Raw genomic sequence first — 16455 nt, 5'->3', positions numbered from 1 at the left:
TGGGGTGGGTCTTGTGGCGCCCCCAGATTGTCGGAATGCCAATGAACTTTAGTTCTACTTAGTTGCAACCTAGAGAGAGAAAGAAAGAGAGAAAAGCAAAGGGGATAAGAAAGAACAATGGGAAATAGTTAACATAATTGACAGACAATGGAAACCCTAGCTAGTTCAACCTGGCTTCTCTATAAAGTAGGCAGCCCGCGGGACGACTTCGATATTTGGCAGTGGGCCGAGCCAAGCTAAGGGTCTCATTTCGCCCCAAAAACTCATCCCAAGCGGTGCCTGAAGATGATCTCTAAAAAAGTCACGGGTAAGCAATGCGATTGGATGTGAGTGATGGTATGGATGACCGCTTCGTTTCAATTATTTTTTTTAATAGACGCACATTGCATCGTAGAACGGGATTGCTTGTTCCTCCCTTCTCTTCTTTTTAAATCCCATCATGTCCGATCAAGTCGATACTACTTCTCGAGTCGATCCCATCCACCCGGTTCCTTCTAGACTACTCGATTCAGCCCAATGCCCTACTCCCTTTGTCAGTTCCTTTGACCAATACAAGGCTATGTGGAAGGAGTCTGTCGAGCAACCTGATAAGTTCTTTGGCAACGTAAGTTTTTTTTTTTCTTTTTAATTATTTTATTCCCTCTTCCCGGCCAAGAAGCTAACTTGGGGATTTTTGGGGACTCCAGCTCGCCAACGAACTCCTTACTTGGTCTAAGCCATTTGAGACAGTCCGTCACGGTTCCTTTGAAAGCGGTGATGTCGCTTGGTTTTTGGAGGGTGAATTGAACGCCTGTTATAACTGTGTCGACCGTCATGCACTGAAGAACCCTAACAAGGTGAGTTTATTTACCATTGTATTAGTGTGACCCAGATGGCCCTTGAATTTTTTCGAAGGGGGGGGTAAACATCCATCCATATCATTGACACTTCTTGCTAGGTCGCCATTATCCACGAAGGAGATGAGCCAGATTACGTCAGAAAGATCACCTATGGTGAACTTTTGCAAGAAGTATGCAAGCTTGCCAATGTGCTCAAGGCTCAGGGCGTGAAGAAAGGTGATAACGTTGCCATTTATATGCCTATGATTCCTGAAGCCATGATTGCCCTTTTGGCGTGTGCTCGTATTGGTGCCCCCCATTCTGTCATCTTTGCTGGATTCTCAGCTGAATCCCTTCGCGATCGTGTGGTTGATGCATCTGCTAAAGTGGTCATTACCGCAGATGAAGGTCGTCGTGGTGGTAAGAACATTGCTACCAAGCGTATTGTGGACGACGCCCTTGCTCAGTGCTCCACTGTCAGCAGTGTCTTGGTCTACCGCCGCACTGGCTCAGAGATCCCCTGGACTGCTGGCCGTGATTTGTGGTGGCATGAGGAGATGGACAAGGCTAGAGCTTACTGTGCTCCTGAGCGTATGAACGCAGAAGATCCCTTGTTCTTGCTCTATACTTCTGGTTCCACTGGTACCCCCAAGGGTGTTCTCCACACCACCGGTGGTTACCTTTTGGGAGCTGCCGCTACTGTCAAGTATATCTTTGATTACCATGAAGATGATATTTTCGCCTGTATGGCTGATATTGGTTGGGTCACTGGTCACTCTTACATCGTTTATGGTCCTCTTACTTTGGGTGCTACCACCGTTCTTTTCGAATCCACTCCCACATACCCTACCCCTGCTCGTTTCTGGGAGTTGATTGCCAAACACAAGATCACTCAATTCTACACTGCTCCTACAGCTATCCGAGCATTGCGTCGATTGGGTGATAAGTGGGTGGATGGCCACGACTTGTCTAGCCTTCGTGTGATTGGTTCCGTCGGTGAGCCCATTAACCCCGAAGCTTGGGATTGGTATAACGAAAAGGTGGGCAAGGGCCGATGCGCCGTTGTCGATACCTACTGGCAAACCGAGACTGGTTCCATTATCATCACTCCCCTTCCTGGTGCCATTGCTACCAAACCCGGTTCCGCCACTTTCCCCTTCTTCGGTATCAACCCCGTCTTGCTCGACCCCAACACTGGCAAGGAAATCGAGGGTAATGGTGTCACTGGTGTCTTGGCTGTCAAGCAGCCCTGGCCCTCTATGGCCCGTACCGTGTACAACAACCACAGCCGTTTCCTTGAGACTTACCTCAAGCCATACCCTGGCTACTACTTCACAGGTGATGGTGCTTCCCGTGATATCGATGGTTACTACTGGGTTCGTGGCCGTGTTGATGGTAAGTAACGTTTGGTTAAGGATGGTGGTGGTGGAAAATTAAACTAAAACCATTTGTGTAAAATTTTTTAGACGTTATCAATGTTTCCGGCCATCGTCTTTCTACCTCTGAAATTGAGTCTGCTTTGGTTCTTCACCACTCTGTTGCCGAAGCTGCCGTCATTGGTGGCCATGATGACTTGACTGGTCAATGCATCCACGCTTTCGTTACTCTCAAGCCTAATGTCGAGGAAGCTGAAGGTCTTGAAAAGGAGTTGACTTTGCAAGTTCGCAAGATCATTGGTCCTTTCGCCACTCCCAAGCGTATCTACCTTGTCAGTGACCACCCCAAGACTCGCTCTGGCAAGATCATGAGACGTATTCTCAGAAAGATTGTCAACAGTGAGCATCATGAGCTCGGCGACACCTCCACTCTTGCTGATCCTTCGTAAGTGTAATGAGCTAGCTGCTGCATTTATTACAGTCCTTTTTCTAACCTATTTCCTTCTACCTTTACAGTATCATCCCCTCTTTGATCACCAAGGTTCACGGTTGAACATAATCATCTACATCCCCACACATTAATTTTTTACTGCTCTTCGTTCGCCCTATCTTTAAAAGTTGTGTGTTTCACATAAAAAAAATGCAATTGTACTATCAAAAATTTTGAGACCAGGGTTTACCAAATGGAATACCAATAAAACTTTTACAAGTAAAAACAAGCAAAAGAAGATGTCCAAAGTACATGTAGAAAGCTATCATGTGACACATTCGTTACAACTTCCCGTGGGTTTGCCGTCGATGGTCCGGAAGGCAGTCCGAACTGGCTTTAAGTCGAAGAGTTAAACAACCTCGAGTTCCGCTCCTTCTCACGGTTCATCAATTAAATTTTATAACATGCATCCACAGCACCCTGTCATTATAGACTGTGATCCTGCAAGTCCCTTTCATTATGATACAACAGTACCATAACAGAAACCCCATCGCTGACCGTTTTCCGACCTGTAGGGCATTGATGATGTTCTAGCTTTGATCTTGGCTTTAAGGTCGCCTGAGTTAAACGTACTGGCTATCACCTTGACGCGCGGAAACACCACGCTTCAAAATGTGAAGCGCAATGCGGTCACCACCCTTGATGTCATAGCCGCCCAGTATCGCCATGATTCAACAGAGGGTTACCAAGGTCACAAGCAGTCGCCCGTGCTCGCGGTCGGTAAGTCAAACCTTTTCTTTTTTGGGTAGCGATGCAGAACAATTTCCAACCATGGCGAATGGCAATTAGGCCGTGAGACTCCTCTAGAGAGCGATCAAGTATTTGCTACAGAATTTCATGGCGAAGACGGACTAGGTGATATTTATGCAAAGGGCCTACATGTCGCACCCACCGACTGGGAAAGCCAACTTTTACATACCGCTGAAACCGAAGGAGCCAAAGATATACCTTTTCAAACCACACCGAGAGACTCGGCTGACGAAATAATTCATCAACTTGCTAAGGCTGAACCCTTGTCTGTGACCATCATTGCCATTGGACCACTGACCAATTTGGCTTTGGCTATTCAGCGAGACCCAAAGACATTTTCTCGCGCCAAAAGCGTCGTCATCCTTGGCGGGTACGTGCTATTACCATGATTGAGACCCAACCTGATCAGCTCTCTCTGACTCTGCTTTTTCAGTGCGCTTGTTGCAGGAAATGTCACACCTTATGGCGAGTTCAACTTTGTAGCGGATGCCCTTGCGGCTGATTTGGTCATGAGCACCAGCAAAGGATTTAATCGAGAAGACAACTCACTTCGAGCCAATCTGATCTCCCAAGGCGAGGTGGCGCCAATGCATATTGTCGTACTACCCATTGATCGTAAGTTTATGTTTATGGATGTCTACTCTGACCCCACACTCACGCATTTTGAACACTTAGCGGCTGAATGTGGGTGTATCGACGACAAGGATTACCAGAAATACATTTTACCCCTCCGCGGTCAAGGTCCGCTCAATACCTTTATTAACAGCTTTCTGATCCATGCCTTCAAAAGCATCCAGGAATTGTACAATATGGATTACATTGCTGCGTAAGTGTATGGAGACGGCCGGTCCAAGTAAATCGTGACATGCTAACGTGTGATCTCTTTTGTTATTTCCCTTCAGATACGATGCTTTTGCAGTGCTTCTATTCCTTGACATCGTCAATGGCGATGTGGAAAAGTATTGGACATGGAAATGGTATGATATGAGAGTGGAGACAGCTGGTAAATATACAAAAGGCATGAGTTGTATTGATCCTCGTGCCTGGGAAACGCCGGGAGGTGTTTGGAACGATGAGCCCAACGTTGTGCAAGTGATCACTCAAGGGAATGGACATCACTTCAATCACGGGTTCTTTGAGCGTGTATTCAACATTGCCTGGACCAAAAACTAAACAGTATTGTTCACGACAACCTTACCTTGTAATAAAAAGGAGCAGAAACTCGAATGCATGACTGCGTTTTCTTGTCAGCCAAGCCACTAGCGAGCGGAGCATCTGAAATTTTGAAGTGATTGCCCTACCTTTTTTTTTTGTTCACATAGACTTCGAGATCATGGTTAAAAAGGTCATTGATTCTCGTATTCATACGCTCATTAAAAACGGTGTGCAGAACAAGCATCGTTCTTTCTTTGTCATTGTTGGTGACAAGGGAAAGGATCAGGTTAGCAAAGCGAACGATCACCATTTGTAACCAACCCGAGACCGCTAACCCATTTCTCGAACAGGTTGTCAATCTCCATTGGCTCCTTTCACAAGCACAAGTTACTGCTAGACCTTCTGTGTTATGGTGTTACAAGAAGGAACTAGGATTCACAACGTACGTACACTAAACCTTCGCACCCTTCCGACCCAATCTAATTAACCTTTCTTTACCAGTCATCGGAAAAAGAGAGAGGCAAAGATTAAGAAGGATATCAAGAGAGGCATTAGAGAAGCCAACAATGAGGATCCTTTCGAGCTCTTTGTTACCGTCACCGATATCCGATATACCTACTACAAGGAAACACAAAAGATTTTGGGTAACACCTACGGCATGTGTATTCTCCAGGATTTCGAAGCCATCACTCCCAACACACTCGCTAGAACTATTGAGACAGTCGAAGGAGGTGGTGTGGTTGTCTTGCTTCTCAAGACCATGAGCTCTCTCAAGCAATTGTACACAATGACGATGGTGAGTGTATTTCAGCTTTCACACATGCCAATGGCAAGCCGTCCACTAACTCTATGTTCTCTTTTTTTCTCCAGGACGTCCATTCTAGATACCGAACAGAAGCTCATGACGACGTGACAGCTCGATTCAACGAACGATTCATCTTGTCTTTGGGTAACTGCGAAAACTGCTTGGTGGTGGACGACGAGTTGAATGTGTTGCCTATTTCCATGGGCAAGAGCGTCAAGCCTGCACCTTTGAAAACTCCAGAGGAGAGCATCACACCTGAGCAGATTGAACTCAAGGAACTTAAGGAATCTTTGGCTGATACTGAGCCCATTGGTTCCCTCATCAAACCCGCCAAAACCTTGGACCAAGCCAAGGCTTTACTCACCTTCATTGAAGCCATTTCCGAAAAGTCATTAAGAAGCACTGTCACTTTGACGGCTTCCAGAGGTAGAGGTAAATCAGCAGCTCTGGGTATTGCTATCTCTGCTGCAGTGGCCTATGGTTACTCCAATATTTTCGTCACCTCACCAAGTCCCGAAAACTTGAAGACTCTTTTTGAATTCATCTTCAAGGGTTTTGATGCCCTCAACTATGAAGAACATTTGGATTACGACATTGTTCAATCCACCAACCCTGCATTCAACAAGGCCATTGTCCGAGTTAACATCTTTAGACAACACCGTCAGACCATTCAAGTATGTATTTTTTGTTTTTGTTTTGCGTGGTCATTCATCTCGCAGACCGGCACACAACCACAGAGTCATTCATGCCTAACCTCTCCTTTCATTTATAGTACATTCAACCTCAAGATGCTCATGTTTTGGGTCAGGCTGAATTGGTCGTCATTGATGAAGCTGCTGCTATTCCATTGCCTCTTGTTAAGAAGCTTTTGGGTCCTTATCTTGTGTTCATGGCTTCCACTATCAATGGTTATGAAGGTACCGGTCGATCCCTCTCCCTCAAGCTTATTCAGCAACTGCGCGAACAATCTCGTGGATTTATCGGAAGGGCCGAAGGTCCGTTGAAGGATGCTTCTGGAGAGGATATTGTTGTGGGTCGTGATTTGAAATCCAAGAAAGATTCCGCCACGTCAGATATTAATGGTGCTGCTGTGGGTGGACGTAGTTTACGCGAAATCAAGCTCGAGGAGCCCATTCGTTATGGCGTCAATGATCCTATCGAAAAATGGCTCAATAAGTTGCTCTGCTTGGATGCTACCATTGTGTCCAAGAACATTCAAGGCTGCCCTCATCCTTCTGAATGTGAACTTTTCTACGTCAACCGCGATACCTTGTTCTCCTACCACCCTGTCAGTGAAACGTTTTTGCAGCGCATGATGGCATTATACGTCGCCAGTCACTACAAGAACTCTCCCAATGACTTGCAGCTTATGAGTGATGCACCTGCCCATCACCTGTTTGTGCTTTTGCCTCCCATTCGTGAAGGAGACTCTGGTCTTCCTGATCCATTGGTGGTGATTCAAGTCTGCTTGGAAGGTGAAATCTCCAAGCAATCTGTCATCAACAGTCTGTCAAGAGGTCAACGTGCTGGAGGAGATCTTATTCCATGGCTCGTCTCACAACAATTCCAAGATGATGATTTCGCTACCCTTTCTGGTGCTCGTGTTGTCCGTATCGCCACTCACCCTGATTACGCCAAGATGGGTTATGGTCATCGTGCCCTTGAGCAACTCAAGTCATTCTACCAAGGTGAAATCACCAGCTTGGATGAAAATGCCATGGATGAGGATAATGAAGAGGTTCACCGTGTTGATGATGATGAATTGGAGGAGGCTGACCTTTTGACCGACGATGTCCGTATTCGTGATCCTCGTAAGATGCCACCTCTTCTCATGCGATTGTCAGAAAAGAAGCCCACTCGCCTCCATTACCTTGGTGTCTCTTACGGATTGACTCAACAACTTCACCGATTCTGGAAAAAATCTGGGTTTGTTCCCCTCTACCTTCGTCAAACCGCTAATGAGTTGACGGGTGAGCATACCTGCGTGATGCTCAACACCCTCAACTCATCTGATTTGATCAATCAAACCAGCGAAGATTGGTTGGATGCGTTTGCTCGCGACTTCAAGAAGCGATTCATCAACCTCCTTTCCTACCAATTCCGTACCTTCCCGTCTGTTACGGGCCTCAGCCTTTTGGAGGCAGCCAGTGCTGGTACCAACAAGAGCAATAACAACACCCAAGGATTAACCAAGGATTTGTTGAACCTGTACTTTAATGCATACGATCTCAAGCGTTTGGAATCATACTCAAACAACATGTTGGACTACCATGTCATCATGGACATGCTCCCCACCATCAGCGAACTCTTGTTCAAGGATCAAATGGCTGGCCATGTCAAGTTGTCGGGAGTTCAAAATTCGATTTTGTTGGCTCTTGGCCTGCAACGCAAGAGCGTGGATGATTTAGAAACGGAGTTGGGCTTACCTAGTAGTCAAATTTTGGCGCTGTTCATCAAGGCGGTCCGTAAAATCAGTGCTTATTTCAAGGAAGTGCAATCCAGGGCCATTGAAGCCGAAACCGGATTACCCGCCAAGCGACCACGCGAGGAGGACGATGAGGAAGGTAAACGAGATATTCAAGATGTGGATTCCTGGAAACCCGTCAAGGAGGATCTCGATGAAGATTTAGAGGAAGCTGGACAACAAGCTATTGCGGGGCTCAAAGACAAACAAAGAGATCTCATAAACTCGTTGGATCTGAAGAAATATGCTATCGGTGGCACAGATCAAGATTGGCAAGCCGCTGAAGATCAGATCAAAGCCAGCCAAAACGACACCAAAGTTCGATCCGTCGTGTCTGTCGTCAACCAGAACAGTTCCAAGAAGAACCCACGACGGAAAACAGAATCGGCTGCAGAGATGGCTGCCAAAGAGGCCAATCGTAAAGTTGGCAAGAACAAAATGTCAAAGAAGACAAGACGAGGATAATTGATAACCCACGCCACTACCAACCACTCCGAATGCATGTTTAAAAAAAATCTTTTCTCTTTTTTTTTTTTCCAAACCCATTTCTCCCCCCACTCAAAATCCTCTTTTTCAATCGAAGTCGAGGAAACCACTCCATCCAATTAGGGTTTTGCAAAATAAACACAATACTTTTTGAAATATTACTTTTTTTTTATTTTAAAGTATCGGGGGAAAATGATTGTGGGCTATAGAAATAGGGCAAGTTATTACTATGACATTTGCTTTGGGTAGTACAATTAAGGAACCGCTATAGGGTTTAATAGATGAAATGAGGAGGAGGTTATGGGTGATGGCTTTAGACGCGACGGTTCAAGCTAGGGTTGGGGAGAACAAAGTAGGAAGAGTCTCTGGTCAAAAGACCGCAGAGAGCATTGTACCAAGCAATGATAGCAGTAATGACTCCGAAAGCACCACCAGCCTTAGTCACAGTGAGAGAGCCTTGGAACTTTCCGGCGGTCAAAAGGACAAAGGTGATGAACAAGAAGAAGAAGAGAGAGACGAGACCCATGTTGCTACGGTGGGAGGCAATAAGCATAATGAGGGTGAAAAGGGTCCATCCAAGAAGATAGATGCCAAGGGACTGGTCAAGGACACCAGCGGCGGCAGTAGAGTAGGCGTCAAGAATACCGAAGCCAGGAATGAAAATGGCACCGAATGACATCCAGAAACCACCATAACTGGCGAAAGCAGTAGCACCAAACGTGTTACCGGTAGCGAACTCCCACATACCAGCGAGCAACTATTAGGAAGGACATAATTATTAGTGTCACAATTTCGTACACATGTTTGTAAAGTGAGGACGTGGTTGATGTCTGGGATTGGTTAAAGCCTGTCCCCGCATAGAGCCAGGCAATATTTTTCCCATAGGTGCTGCATTCTACGTCCGCTCCAAAAAAAAAAAAATCTTTTTTCCAAATTTTGAGCTGTCTTACCTGAGTGAGTCCACCGTAGAAGATGGCAAGACCGACAACCACTTCGGAAGGACCGTCAGCTGGAAGACCAGCACCAGCGTTATGCAAGGAAAGCACAAAGGTGGTCAAGGCGAACGCGGAAAGACCCAAAGGTCCGGGGTTGGCAATGACTCGTTGGGCAGGAGCAGCTGTGGCAGCAGACAACTGACCGTTGTTGGGATGAGAGTAGGCAACTTCTTCCTTCTCAACAGTATCAATGGGAGTAGCGTCAACAGGCATTATGTAAGGATGGGGTAAAAGTAAAAAGACAACGAAGTCCCATGTGTCTCAAGCAGGTTCTTTTTATATTGCTAGCTAACCATGAAGACCTGGGTTTGGGCTTTGAAATCGGACCTTTAGTCAGGATTTGCCGCGGTTGGTCAAGGTCCATATTTCTTCTCAAAAAAATTTGTGTGGCACATTTGGGGGGATGGGGGGACACCTCAGGCTGAGTCCTAATTTGTAGGTGGGGTGTGTGACATTGGGTTCTCACTGATCATCGCTAAGCCAACACGTCCTCGGTTTTTAAGTATACATCGTTTCATAATAATAGAAACGACTGGTCATTCTGGATACCCATCGTTTGAAAAGGTAGACACGGTTTCATTGTCACGCCCTACCATCGTTTTTAAGACTCAGGAACTCATGATCACCTTGCTGGCGGCTAAATTCATTGTTCCGTACACCACTTTATTGAAATTCTCATGTTTTCCAACACTTGCGGAGGGCATCCATACCTTGCGGACTAGGGTGGTACGACACGCTGAAGTGGGTGGGTGGGCGGCTCGCCATATACGGTATTAGGACAAAATAGCCAGCAATGATTTCCCCATACGATGTCAGTACCACCCCCACTGTGCGCCAAACATCGTTATTGACAAGTATTTTTTTTTGTACAGCCAGCATCATTTCTTTTAAGAAAAATGAAAAAAAGTATTACTCCAAACCGAAATAAAACACACAGTCTGTCGATCCTCCTATGTCATTCTGTCATGTCATCGCTATGAGCAAAACAGACTCTCAAACTTCTTCGATCCAGATGTTGTTACGCTAAGCCTTCGGACGACCCGTTCCTGTAAACATGCGGCTCATTTTGAGTTGTACCCGCCACTTGATGTGTACGATGCCAAGTGTTGTTGTCATGCCATACCCACTATGTTGACCTACGGTCTTGACCGAAGGCGTGTAGGCAGCCGATGGTGGATAAAGATACCTGGAATATCGAACCACAAATTACGTTGGGCCCATATATTTTCACACAGGGTTTCACATCAGCATAATGGGGTGCCATTGGTGAAATAGGCTAGGGAGGGAGGGAAGGTTGTGAAAAAAGGTTTATTAGGGTGGGGTATTTGAGTTCATTATATTTAGCCTTCTTCGGTTTGAATACCCTTCATTTTATCTTATCTCGTGGGGAGGTTGATGACTAGGTACCGTCCTTCGAGGCTAGTCGTTGTTACTCATATTATCAAAAGGCTTATGCTTTCACAAGCTGGCTGGCTAATTATAGCCCTAATATGCACACTTATAGAACTAAAATCCTCCAACACACTCATAGAATGACAGATACACACGTGAAGAGGCCATTAGGAATGGATGGATTTACCAGCGACATACAGTACAATAGAAGTAGAAAATTTTACACGGGGTTGCTATGCACAGACTACGAAAGGTGTTGCTGCTTTTCAGCGGCAGAGTTGATGGCTTGTACAGCTGCCTGCATGCGAGTTTGCACATATTCCAAAGCAACGGTGGAGACACACATCTCCAAACTATCCTCCAATTTATGCTGTACCCAAAAGTTATCTTCGTCTGGGATTTGAAGCCAAGACATGGGTATGAGTTGCGAGTAGCTTGAAAAGTTCAACTGGTGTTTGGGGTCTGAGAGCAATATGACAAACTGCATATAAGGAAGTGGAAACGTGCTTGTGTGCTGCACTGCTTGGATGGCCAAGTAAACCGGACAGATCTTGACGGGATGGGCACCCGAGGCAGGATTATAACCTGTTCGCACTTCAGGTGCCTTTGTGTGTGTCTTGACCAAATATTCGATATTGGCCTACAAAAGACAGGTTAGACCAAAAAAGCAAATGGATGGGTGGGTAGTCTTGCCCTTCATTACCTTGCATAATTTCTGTGCCTGTACCACGTCGTCACAGAAATTCATATCCCAAGCTCCATATTCGCCATCGCGTTGCCCGGTGGATCGACCTTTCCGTATAACCACATCGCCGCCGTCTGTCTGCTCCATCATTTTGGAAAATGACTGGAACACAAGAGGCTCCAAGCCAACGTATCCTGCAATGTCATGTGAAATCCATATTTCCACCACTTCATGTTCGCTGATGGGCGGCGCCACGTTGTCCAGGATCGTCGTGAGTGAAGCGGTTGTTAACGTCTTTAAGCTGTTACCTGTCGGCAGGAAAGAGACGATTCAGCGCGCGTGGACAGTGCAAAGTACCAAATCGCATTTCATACTCACCAAGCTTCGCCACGTTATTACTGCTGATAAACGCCTGCCATCCACTAACCCGTTCCTGTAGTGCTTTGGCTGTGTCTGGATTTGAAGTTGCTTGATTGATATGATCGCTAGTGGTTTTGACCACCTCATTCGCTTGATTCCAGATAGAAGTGCCCCACTGTCTCCAGGAATCAGAAATAATTGGGGCTGATTCCTTCTGGCTGTTATCCGTTTCGCTTGCCTCATAGGTATTGGTAGTGTTGGTGATTTCGTCTAAAAACGACATGATGTCGCTTGCATTGGCTGCCGACTGGCCGTTGGTGCCTTCAGCGTCTGCATTAGTCTCTTCATCGTTGGGCAGATCTAACGTTTTGAGAAATTGCTCAGCTTCAGATAAGGATGAGTTAGGCTCAGCGGTATCAGTCATAAGTAGCTCAGGTGGGAGGGGGTAAGGGCTTTTTGCGTTCGGTCAACAGCCATGAATGGGCTGAGAGCGGATATTGAAAACACAAGCATACAGTCGACACACCACTAAAATAAAATATCATAGATACAACTTTGTAATGATGAAACGGGTACAGAAGATGTAAAACAATTTAGGGGTTGGATTGAACGAGCAAAGGGTATATCTTTTTGTTTTCTGGGTGTCAACCGCCGTGATGTTAGCACACTATCAGGTTATTTCTTAGGGATGTGAGACATATAAACTGTACCTAGCTCAGCAACATGGGCTCTCAGAATCAGCAAGTTGCTGTATTGGGTATCCTACATGATATTGGTAAGAACGGCTGATGTGGAGTTGGTTTCGTCCCTGGATTCAGTCAATATCATGCACTTACAAGCTGTGCTCTCTGTGCCTTCTTGAAAGCCTCCAGGTCCGCCGCCGTGGCAGCATTGGCCATCAAATGCGCATGGGTCTTGGCAATATCGTCGATTTTTTGAGCATAAACTCTAAACTGTTGTACAGGATAACCATAGGTACGGTCAGTTCATGGTACGTTAAATCGACTGTCTCCAGAGTAAATTATCACTGTAAACTGCCAACTCACCTGATCAGTGGACAGCTGTAACTGCTGCACGGCGACCAACAGCTGCTGCTGTGAGTACTTGTACCTGTCTACAACATATGTACTTGCCACACTGCTAGCAAGCCCTAGCCCAATTATAATTCCTAGCAACCTACAACGTGACGGTCACTCAAGGCAGCTTAAGGTACCGGAGGCTATGTTTGAAAGCTCTTACCCTGCTCTTAAACCACCTGTTCTATGGCTGAAAGTAGAGCTCGTTGAGTATGCTCGATAGACTGGGCCGACCGTTTGAGTTCGACATCTCACTAAAAGCGACATTCGGGAATGAAGCAATGTTGCATAGAAAGTACTCGCTCGACGTGTAACATTGCCTTCCCATCACGTGTGTATCTCCAGATCTTCGGTTTCCACTAAGAACGATATAACGAACAAGGCGACTGTTCTTGAAGGCTAATGGCATCACACATAATAAAGAACATCGTGTGAAAAGGTATTAAGCGCATCTTCATTAATGATATAAAATTATTTTTCTAGAATGAGAGATAAAGCGTGCCAATATATACAAAACATGTTTACAGCGGGGGGTACATGGGGTTTCTCACAGGACTATCGACCACCTTCAACATTAAACCTTCGAATCGAGAACCATTTGTTATAGTCCAGGCGGGCCAGGAACAGATCCAAATGCACTGGCGGGCCGTCAAAGCCTTCGCTATTGCCATGGGACATGCCTACGCGAGACAATGACTTGAAGAACTCGGCGGTCTCGACAGCGAATTTCTATTCGATGTTGTGTTAATGAAGATGTCCCCGTTATTGCCACCACCGCCCATCCCAATTCATTTTCTTTTACCTTTTCCATGGCTAATACGTCATCTACCCATGCAAGCGGATCTTGTTCTTTTCCAAATCCATGCGTCCATTTAGCAACGATTTCATCCGCTGTTTGTGCTCGTTGTCGACTACTCCAATCCCCCTTATCTCCAACATCTTTAATCAATTGGCAATATTCAAGGCATATTTGAAGTATCGCACTCATCCTTTCCGAAGAGCTGGACGACTCGAGCAGACAACCACGGAACAGTCGAGTCAAGTATACTTTGTGAGCTTTCTGAATCTGTTCAAAATCAAGCGCCTCTACAGAGCTTGAATGCGTATCCCCTTCCACACTTTCCATGGCATCGTCGTGACCCGCTACACGCTTTTCTAAAGAAGGCCGTATACTGTCGATAAATGAGGTGTAGCTGGGGTTGATGATATCGTTCTGTCGTGTGGGAATGGGTTGAATACGTGACTAATGGCATGACGTTATGAAGAGAATAATAGTCCTACCTGTACATGACACCATAAAGCATCGATCCAAAACAGCATCTTCGATCGAACTCGCCAAACAAGTCGTTCACGTTGCTTCATGCTGGCCACCGACCACGGCCCATCCTGATGTTCGTCCATACCATCCCGTCGACGTGTTGAACCGGACGACCATCCCCCTCGAAGGACAATCCAGAGTGAATTAAGCTTGCTCTGGACTTTCTTCAAACTAATCAGAAACTCCCACATGGCATCGTAGTGATTCATGTCGGCGGCTGTGAGGAATAGATTCAAGGGCCATCGGTAGTGGTATTTAAGAGAACAGGGAGAGCCGTTCAATAGGAAGAAGGAGAACAGTTGGTCCTGCGACGCTTCCAATTGCTTTGTAACACGCAACGAATATCGAGCGAGCTCAGGGGAATCTTCACACAAGCATCCAAACTGAGCTTTATGGAGCAAAGCATCCAATTGTCGTCGTCCATACCGATGTCGTCGGTCCGTGTTGGAATCAGACGTGGCAAGTTGGTCGCACTCGTCAATCAGGTTTCTTGCGAAATCACCTTGGCCAAGCAAATAGAAATCTTTAAACGACTCCAGGTACCGTAAGATGTCATGATCACCGACCAGGACTTGATGAAACATCCATTCTGCAGTGGCACGGCGAATGGTTGAGACAGCCTTTTGTAGTCGAAGAATATTGATGTTAGACGCAGCGTAACTCTCACTACCGGTGTTGCTCAATTGAAGCAAAAGTTGCAAATGCTGTTCTACCATTTCCTTTGGTAGCATGTTGGAATAGCTTGCTGAATTATCTCGTACTGTCTTGACGATCTCTCCCACAAATAAAATGGATTCCGCCAATTCGAGCGGTACATGGGATGGTATAAAACTTTTCTCAAGGCAATGATCAAACTGTCCACTGGATCCAGCAGGTTCCTGTTCGCCGGTCGATGAAGGAATAGCCGGTGACATGGACGCATTGGAAGATGGGGGTCGTTTAGCGATGAAAAATTCTTGGTATGGATCAAACAGGTGACCATACACCATCCATGATATGATCTGCTTGTACATGACGACATGAAGATGGTGGAGAACTTGATTGGCGATATCTCGAAGTTCCGCTACTCCCGTATGTGATTTCTGTATGATAAGACCTAGTAGCCGGCACCCATGCCAGCTCGCTGGATCCTCTGCAATCTCGCTCAGCAATTTTGTCAGCGCCGGTAATATGATAGTCCATTTCGCAAACGCTGCGGCAATATGAATGATAGGAACTGCTCCATTGAGATGATCCTGCTTTCCAAGGATCCGTTGCTCGCAGTTGACGATGGTGTCGCGGTATTCTCGAAGAACATCGTTCAGAGCGACAGCCAGGGCTTGTATATAAGAGCCGTGCGGTGTGTCCGCGGCTATATGGGAAGACGTCACGGAATTGCGAATCCCTCGTACGAATTCGTCAATTTTAGCATACTGCCAGCCCAAATTGGCCAGTCGATTGAGGGCTGAGCGTTCTGCATCGTGAAGCAACGGGAAATCAGAAGCAATGGCAAATGTGTTAGGAGCCTGAGGTGCCGGTGGTGACGGCAAAAAGACGTCGCCCGGGTATCCTGATAACACTAGCAGTAATTCATGCAGCATTAAAGGCTGTATAGTAGGGTTGTGTGAGCGGCTGTGGGTCTAGAGAATAGGCCAAGTACTGGTGTCGGGGAAGAAAAAAAAATGGGCAGCAAAGGAGTGTGGTTGAAAGGCGCGTCCTGAACCGTGTCGCTTAAAAGGGTCACGTGCCTGGAATCTCATTCCATTGACCTTTCTTGTAAACCTATAGTATACTTGCACCTTCACGATCAAAGGTACCCAACACACAACTATCATTTATGCCTTGCCACTAACTTTGAATAATGCGTCTGTTTGAGGATTTTCTTGACTCAAATACTTTTGGTCAAAAATATATGTGTGAGCGCTACAACACCTCATATTCCAGTCTATTCACAAATACATGTGTGGTAACCGTGATGAGAAAGACATATTGGCGACACAGGAGTCGGCTGAAAACCAGGCTTTACGATAAATGACTCTGTAGGAGCAATAACCATGTGTGAAACAAGGCACATGCTGTTAGAAGCAAGAGGTGTAACATGGAGAGCTATATCATCCTTGCGGCTGTCAGCTTACGTTAGGTCCGACATAGAATGGCCTGCAGGAATTGAAAAGCCACCATCATAACTCCTCTAGAGCGCGATTATGGTGGTTTCTATCTGAACTTTCTGTCATAGCGTCAGTGTCGAGATCTGCATACAGCTAAAAGATATACCAACTCGGAGGCGATGTTCACCCCTGGATTCA

General features: G+C 46.1%; 6 protein-coding genes across 6 annotated transcripts; 3 read left to right on the top strand and 3 right to left on the bottom strand.

The window, feature by feature from the left end:
- Positions 1-21: 21 nt before the first annotated feature.
- Positions 22-2974, top strand: K450DRAFT_248897 (uncharacterized protein). Its single transcript, XM_051590308.1, has 6 exons — positions 22-307; positions 395-604; positions 687-836; positions 938-2213; positions 2285-2639; positions 2711-2974. Exons 2-6 carry the CDS (start codon positions 440-442, stop codon positions 2745-2747), a joined length of 1983 nt encoding a protein of 660 aa, XP_051443079.1. The 5' UTR covers positions 22-307; positions 395-439; the 3' UTR covers positions 2748-2974.
- A 1-nt stretch (position 2975) lies between these two features.
- Positions 2976-4612, top strand: K450DRAFT_248890 (uncharacterized protein). Its single transcript, XM_051590307.1, has 6 exons — positions 2976-3127; positions 3200-3404; positions 3689-3804; positions 3868-4049; positions 4110-4260; positions 4337-4612. The coding sequence occupies exons 2-6, from the start codon at positions 3351-3353 to the stop codon at positions 4605-4607; spliced, it is 774 nt and encodes a 257-aa protein (XP_051443078.1). The 5' UTR covers positions 2976-3127; positions 3200-3350; the 3' UTR covers positions 4608-4612.
- A 124-nt stretch (positions 4613-4736) lies between these two features.
- Positions 4737-8504, top strand: K450DRAFT_282036 (uncharacterized protein). Its single transcript, XM_051593416.1, has 5 exons — positions 4737-4875; positions 4940-5031; positions 5091-5385; positions 5460-6068; positions 6167-8504. The coding sequence occupies exons 1-5, from the start codon at positions 4768-4770 to the stop codon at positions 8321-8323; spliced, it is 3261 nt and encodes a 1086-aa protein (XP_051443077.1). The 5' UTR covers positions 4737-4767; the 3' UTR covers positions 8324-8504.
- On the bottom strand, positions 8491-9761 carry K450DRAFT_248883 (uncharacterized protein). Its single transcript, XM_051590306.1, has 2 exons — positions 9295-9761; positions 8491-9101 (listed from the first exon to the last, which is right to left on the bottom strand). The coding sequence occupies exons 1-2, from the start codon at positions 9550-9552 to the stop codon at positions 8658-8660; spliced, it is 702 nt and encodes a 233-aa protein (XP_051443076.1). The 5' UTR covers positions 9553-9761; the 3' UTR covers positions 8491-8657.
- Positions 9762-10655: 894 nt separating this feature from the next.
- On the bottom strand, positions 10656-12545 carry K450DRAFT_248879 (uncharacterized protein). Its single transcript, XM_051590305.1, has 3 exons — positions 11795-12545; positions 11435-11724; positions 10656-11371 (listed from the first exon to the last, which is right to left on the bottom strand). Exons 1-3 carry the CDS (start codon positions 12198-12200, stop codon positions 10976-10978), a joined length of 1092 nt encoding a protein of 363 aa, XP_051443075.1. The 5' UTR covers positions 12201-12545; the 3' UTR covers positions 10656-10975.
- A 734-nt stretch (positions 12546-13279) lies between these two features.
- Positions 13280-15833, bottom strand: K450DRAFT_248874 (uncharacterized protein). The gene is made up of 3 exons (XM_051590304.1): positions 14134-15833; positions 13655-14065; positions 13280-13581 (listed from the first exon to the last, which is right to left on the bottom strand). The coding sequence occupies exons 1-3, from the start codon at positions 15748-15750 to the stop codon at positions 13408-13410; spliced, it is 2202 nt and encodes a 733-aa protein (XP_051443074.1). The 5' UTR covers positions 15751-15833; the 3' UTR covers positions 13280-13407.
- Positions 15834-16455: the final 622 nt, after the last annotated feature.

This window comes from Umbelopsis ramanniana (genome assembly GCF_025399195.1).
Source record: "Umbelopsis ramanniana AG unplaced genomic scaffold K450scaffold_42, whole genome shotgun sequence".
NCBI classification, from domain to species: Eukaryota; Fungi; Mucoromycota; class Umbelopsidomycetes; order Umbelopsidales; family Umbelopsidaceae; genus Umbelopsis; species Umbelopsis ramanniana.
Note: the sequence above shows the minus strand (reverse complement) of the source record. Positions and strands in the feature narration are given on the sequence as shown.